This window comes from Apis dorsata, unplaced genomic scaffold (genome assembly GCF_000469605.1).
Source record: "Apis dorsata unplaced genomic scaffold, Apis dorsata 1.3 scaffold_147, whole genome shotgun sequence".
Taxonomy (NCBI): domain Eukaryota; kingdom Metazoa; phylum Arthropoda; class Insecta; order Hymenoptera; family Apidae; genus Apis; species Apis dorsata.
This window is the reverse complement of record NW_006263438.1, coordinates 373,520-380,181: the sequence shown is the minus strand read 5'-3', so window position 1 is coordinate 380,181 and position 6,662 is coordinate 373,520. Positions and strand designations below refer to the sequence as shown.

Sequence of the window (6,662 nt, the reverse complement as noted above, 5' to 3'; positions counted from 1 at the left end):
AAACATCATTATATATATATATATATATATATATATATATATATATAAATACACACACATACGTATATCTTGAATTAGAATTCTTAAAAGTACAAGAAAGAAAGTTCTTTGTTATGTATCTCTTCGTCCAAGAGGTTAATTTTAGCTTTATGTTCCAAACAAACTTTTACATATCATTGAAACATTCTCTCCTCGATTCTCCAATTGACTCGCAATAAGCAAATAGGAGTTAAGAGAATCTCGATTCTCTATCCATTCGAACAAGGAATGTCCTCTATTTCGAACGTCCTACATTTCCAATTTCCAGCGATACTATAGCAATAATAGCGAGAAGGCATCGGATATTGTCACGTAGAGTGCAAATATCGGTGAAAAGGAATATTCGACCGTCGAATCTCGGTCAATTCGAGTCATAACGGACTATCATATGGCGGCACAGAACAGTAGTTCGATCGTAACAAGGAATCGCACTATCGAATTTAACAGGCAACGGATACGACGGTAATAATAGTCAAGGCGTCGATCATCGCAATAATAATAGCAACACGCTATCGACTGGCGTTAGCCACCACTGGCAACGTGGTCGCCAGTGTAGAGCAAAGTGAAGCGGGCAGAGGCGGAGGGGAGAGAGTCGACGCCGGTGGTTGGGGGCTGATATCTGGCTAAGCGCGGGCGCAGTTGGATCGCGGTCTTCACCACGGCAGCATTTCGCTCTCACAGATCTCTTTACGCGCCACTCTTTTTCCTCTTCTTCCTCTTTTTTTTCTCTCTCGACTCTTTCTCGGACACCATTCACTCCTACTTGCTCTTTTCGATCGCCCACTTATCCATCTTACGACTTTCTTCTTCCCCTCTCTGACCACTACTTAACCTCTGTATTCTCTCTCTTTCTCTCTCTCTCTCCCTTCCTTCCTTCCTTCCTTCCTTCCTTACTTCATATACCACCATGCCCATCTCTATTCTCCTCTCTGTCGTCTCGACGTGGCGCGACTATTTCGTTTCAGTCGCTCCACCACCGGTGGCTCTCGCGGTATTGCCCATGCGTGTACACACACGCGATGAAACGTGGCTCACGAGGAACGGAGTGTGCGTGTCCAATGACGAATGAGTGGCACTTAAGGAGAAGCATCACCGGGTAGACTCGTGATTGCGCGAGGCGAATGTTCGCGTTACCGCATCTCGGCACAAGATGCACAAGCCTGTCACGTGGAAATTCGATTCACAAGGAATGTCTCGATTCGTGTAAAAGTTATCCGACGTGAAAAGAGTCGAAGAAAAAGTGTTTAGATGAAAGGAAGTGCTTCGAGGAGTCGATTCTTCATTTAGAACGGATTTCGAAAAAGTTAGGTTATGTGAAAATAAAGAATTATTGTGTAACTATCGATCATTTCTGTATGTGATTCTACAATTGATTAATCATGCTTTGTTGCTTCGTATTGCGCGTAATTTTCTCGATATGATGATACATTAAAAGTAGTGCGACGATTCGTTGAAGGATTCGTGAAAAATACTATAATCTAAAAAGTGTGTTAAATATTTACGAGACAAAAACTTATTAGATTAAGATTTTAACGTGAGATTATTTTAAAAAATTCAATCGCGTTACCGATATTCACGTGGCAGATTTATTGTTCTAGTAGTGGTGTTGATTTTAATTTATTATACTAGCTGCGAACGTCTTTTCGTTGATCCATTTCAGTGCCTGGTTTTCCATGACGGATTTTAACGTTAAATAGCGCGCTTCGTGATTGGTTGAGTGTTCCGTTGAAGAAGAAAAGATATGTCGGCCGAATATAACGTTGATTGAAGATACGAGATGGAGCGTGCTTATTCGGAGACGGTGGATGCTCGGTGAAGTGCGAGAATGAATTTCTCGGCGTCAATTTTCAACGAGACGGGTTGGAAAAAAACGAGGGAAATGCAGCGGAGAAGAAAGGAACGCGTGGCTTCGACACGAATGCAATAGACACCTTTTATCGGTAACAGCGAGTCGACAACTGGTGACACGACGACTAGGGTACGTTTTTTATTATGCGTTTGAAGCGATATATATATTATTGGATTCAAAAATACGTGCCAATGCTTTGCACTTTAGTTATTATGTATGTATATTATTAATAACTAGTAATAATAATATGTAAATTCTCGAAATATTGATGTGTATTTCTGAATCACTTTGTATAATGAGTATATTGCTCAGCTTACTATAGTTCGTTGATCCAACCATGCAACATTGATGTATTTTCATTATATTTGCATTAGTTTGCATAATTTCCATTAAATTTTTTCACGAAAATTACTGGCCCTGCTTGACTAGAATATATCAGTTGCTGATAATTAAAATCTCTTTCGATCAGCCAGGAAAATTTTAAAATCATCTCTATATACAATGAAAATTCAATTTACTTGTTTATTCGCTCTTTTATTCAGAAAAAGAATTTAACAAAAAAATTTTCAAAAAAAAGAAAGTAATAAAATTTGAATTTATTTGGATGAAATTATTAATTCCGTCTATATAGAATTCAAATTTTCGATTCAAACAAAATTCGTATTTATCTTTGTCTGTGCAAATTTCATTTTCAAAAGTGACGCGTGCAACGGTCATCAAAGTTCTCATCAAAGAGAAGAATCGAGTCAATAAGCGTAATAAATTTGGAATTTATATAGATTATTTGACGAACGAATTCGATTCCAGGAAGGCCTGAAATTGAAGCGAAATCCACGCATTCGACGACGTGCAAAATTAGTACATCAAGCGTCGCAATGCACCTGCACGCAATTAATCCTGCCAATTATAAACCTACGATCAAGTGATCGAAATTCGGAATCATGATATCGTGCAGGATCTCGAGTTCGATTTTGATGTCGAAACAAGAAAAAAAAACAAATATTTTATTAAAAAATTCATTCGTCGTAAATTATTGAAGAAATAAATTTTCGATAATCATCGTGTAAATTTTTTTTTAAAACTAATGTCGTTTAAAATTTAAGTAAAGAATATAATTATTCGATATCTATATCATCTTTTCCAATGTGGAAATGATTGTCAATTTGCTTATAATATAAGCTCGATTATTGACGTAATACACAATGATTATAAATTCGACTAGATAATCGAAATTGTAAACATTCTGAAATTGCCATCGCATCGCTTTTGTGCCTACAGTTCCCTGCCCAAAATCTACAAATTATATAACAAATATTATTATCGTACATATTGTAATCTATACGATTCCTATTACGCAAATGCTTGTTCGATTGTGTTGCGTAATGATATTTGGCATCTGCAAATAGGCAAATTGGACATCATCATCATGAATAGTTAATCAAAGATATAAGATTAATCAATTATAAACGAATAAAATCAAAATTTTATTTTTTAACGAAATTTATGTATTTACACGCTTTATATTTTTTTTTTCGCAAAATCTTTAATCTTTCGACAAATTTCCACTCGCTTTGTAAAATAATTCGAGGGCATTGTTCGACGAATAAACGATAATTAAAATCGACGAAGCGATCTCTATAAAATAATTGTCAAAAGGATATTCGCGTATTTGTGTTTTTCTCCATAATTTTTCATACTTTGAAAAATAATTTATTTTTCGAAACAATTCGTAAGCGTTGAAATCTATTCGAAAATAGATATTGTCGAAAACTATTCTTTGAGTGACTTTTGTTCACAATTTCTACAATGGAGTTAAACGCGGCAAGTATATTTTTGTTTTGTTGCTGGCAGAAAAGATTCATCGCTCTACTCGAGCTGGCACGACTTTGAGGCTGGTATCGCGAAATGTACCGGAAACGATGGACCGTGAAGACGCTACGAATGGATTTATGGTATGGCGGCAACGGGAGTGGCTGGTGTGCCAAGATTCTGGCCAAAATCATCTGCATTTTCTTCTTCTCGATACTGTTGCACGGTAAGCCGATTCACAATTTATATATCCAACGCTTACGCGATAAGGAGGGGTTTCCTTCTTATCCATTGAGCTCGTCATCAAATAGAAGCTGTAACTTTGTAACTTTAAAAACTTATTGCAGAGGAAGAGATTATTCACATTATATACAGAGAGCCGTTCGTCCACAAAATTTCCTTCGTCAAAAAAAAGCAAAGATTTTTTTTTCTTTTTCGATTTTTAAATTTTTTAAAAATTAATTTTTAATTTTGCGATTTCAGGATACCATACGGAATTTTTCTTATTTAAAATTTTATCGAAGTCTTGATTAAAAATGCTTAAAGATGATTTATTTTTCCTCTATAAATTTTGAAATCATTAATTTTCAACTCTGTTAACGATGAACATTTTTAATAATCACGATGATCACTTTGTACGTTTATATTACACCGAGTATTTAAATTACGATCCGATTCTTTTTAATAGGTGCATAATACTGTTTATTGGGTTTGACCACGCGCGCAATTTGTTCAGGTTAAAATGGTCACGTTCATCTTTCGTTAATTAGAATCTCTCTGTTGCGCCTGGCCCAGTGTATACCGAGGCTGTTGATTATCTGCTCATTACGCTAGGTCTTTATCGTCTCGTTAATTCTCGGGAAAGTAATTTTCTCCCTATCCATTCGCTAATTGGAACTTTCTCATCCGATGTTTTTCCTATATAAATTATACATATATTCCTACAACTTATAAAGAAAACTGTATCAAAGAAACAGATATAAATATAACGTTATAAACTTTTTATTTTCTATTTCTATTCAAAAAGTGGAGAAGAGTAAATATCCATATTTTTAATTCGTATTTCAATTCTTGAATTGTATCTTAATATAATTGAATATTCTATTCAAAAAGAAATCTAAATAAATGCAGATTATATAAAGAAAACTGTATCAAAAAAATAGATATAAATTCTTATTTTCACTTCATTCAAATGTAAAGTAGAGATGAATATTCTATTTAAAAAAAAAACCTTACAAAAGAAGAAATTATATAATCTTTGCAACTTATGAAGAAAACTGTATCAATACAATGTTAAAAACTTCTTATTTTTACTTCGTTCAAGTACAAAGTGAAGAAAAATAAATATCCATATTTTTAATTCATATTTCAATTTTTGAACTTACATTTTATTCATGGAACACGTTTGCAGAAGAAAAAAAAATTAGTATGCAGAAATATCGTCCCTATTATCACAAACTTTACATACTGTAATGCATATTCATTAGTTACCCAACGATGATCTTAAATACTTTAAATATTTCCAGTAACGTCGATCATTTTGCTCAAACTTGTTCACTCAAAAATTCTGCGAAGCGCGTTAAACCACTTCCTTCCTCTCCCCCCTTAAAAAAAAAACACGGTAAGAATCGCGTTTCACGGAAGGAAACCACCACCTCTGGGTGTGGTATAATTTAAAAATTCAGAACCAGTTCCTTTTTTTCTTTTTTTTTTTCTTTTTTTTTTTTTTTCCCTCAAAACAGGTCGGTTCCACGCACGAAACATCTCGTCCCTGATCCGCGCGCACGTTGAAAAACAGTAGGGGGGGAAAAAACCGTTGGTGGAAACGCGCGCAACGAGGCGCGAAGGGAAAAAGGTGGGGGAAGTCAGAAAGTGGAAATTAACGTTAACCGATGCGCGGGCATCGGGCGGATAAAAACGCGTTGCGGGGAAACAATGATCTCTGCCGACTTTGCAAATGTTGTTGCGGTCGGCCAACGGCCCGGCCTATCGTGTATCGCCGTTTTAAAAAGCGGGTATACACCCATATATACCCTACATATGTTCCAGCCCACGCGGCACAACGCGGCTTGCCCAACCGAATATCCCATCCCGCTCGTCCAACTTTTTACACTACATGCTCCTCTTTTAGTCATCGATTCTCCCTATTATCTTTCGTTTAATAAACGTCGAATATGTATTTTCCCTGTTTATCTTCGCTCATGATTTTTTTTTTTTTCCTTCTTTTTGTCGAGCATTCGTGAAATGCGATATTTGTAAAGATTGGAATTAATCAAATTTCGTCGAGTTTTTTAATGAGGATATGCGATAAGAATTCGATTGTTTCCGTTTAATGCGAGAAAGGTAACATTAATTTTCGTAGGCAATTGGAAACGATTCTACGACGAAGTAAGGGCATGTAGTGTAGGTATTTGTTGTGAATCGTCTACTTCTGTTTACTCTCCGTTTCCATGCGCCCTCGATGTCGCTTTCAACAACTTTCAAAGGGAGAATCCTTTTCTCTTCAAAAGAAGAAGAAGAAGAAGAAGAAGAAGAAGAAGAAGAAAAAGATGCAAACTCTTAAATCATAAATATTGAAACTAAGTACTCGCTAAATTGTCCTTTTCGAAACGATCTGTTTCACCGACAATCTGGAAAGCGGAAACTCTGCCCAGACTTAAATCGATTTAAATAAATAAAACATGGAAGAACAATTCAACAACGACCAATCTTTATCTCCATCTTTGATTTCCTCCTAGATTTTCCATTGTTTGCAACAGAGGTTTCAAGAAGAAAGAAATCTAAGTTTTATGAGAAGCTCTCTCTCTCTCTCTCTCTCTCTCTCTCTCTCTCTCTCTCTATCTATCTAAAAGTTGGAGGAGAAGGAAAGATGTAAGTTAGCTAATTACTGCTACGCTGTGCGTGTAAAGGAAATCTGGTTTTCGGAAGGAAGCCAAAGAGACTCGATTTCCAAAACAAACTCGCT

At 35.8% G+C, this 6,662-nt stretch overlaps 1 protein-coding gene across 1 annotated transcript in view; it reads left to right on the top strand.

The window, feature by feature from the left end:
• Window positions 1–109: 109 nt before the first annotated feature.
• The window catches only part of LOC102679489 (zwei Ig domain protein zig-8-like), an 81,880-nt gene continuing 75,327 nt past the window's right edge, over window positions 110–6,662 (top strand). Inside the window, exons 1-2 of the mRNA XM_006613373.2 lie at window positions 110–2,017; window positions 3,738–3,923. Of these exons, the coding sequence (XP_006613436.1) occupies window positions 3,794–3,923 (130 nt within the window). The 5' untranslated portion in view covers window positions 110–2,017; window positions 3,738–3,793. The remainder of the gene's footprint in view (window positions 2,018–3,737; window positions 3,924–6,662) is intronic.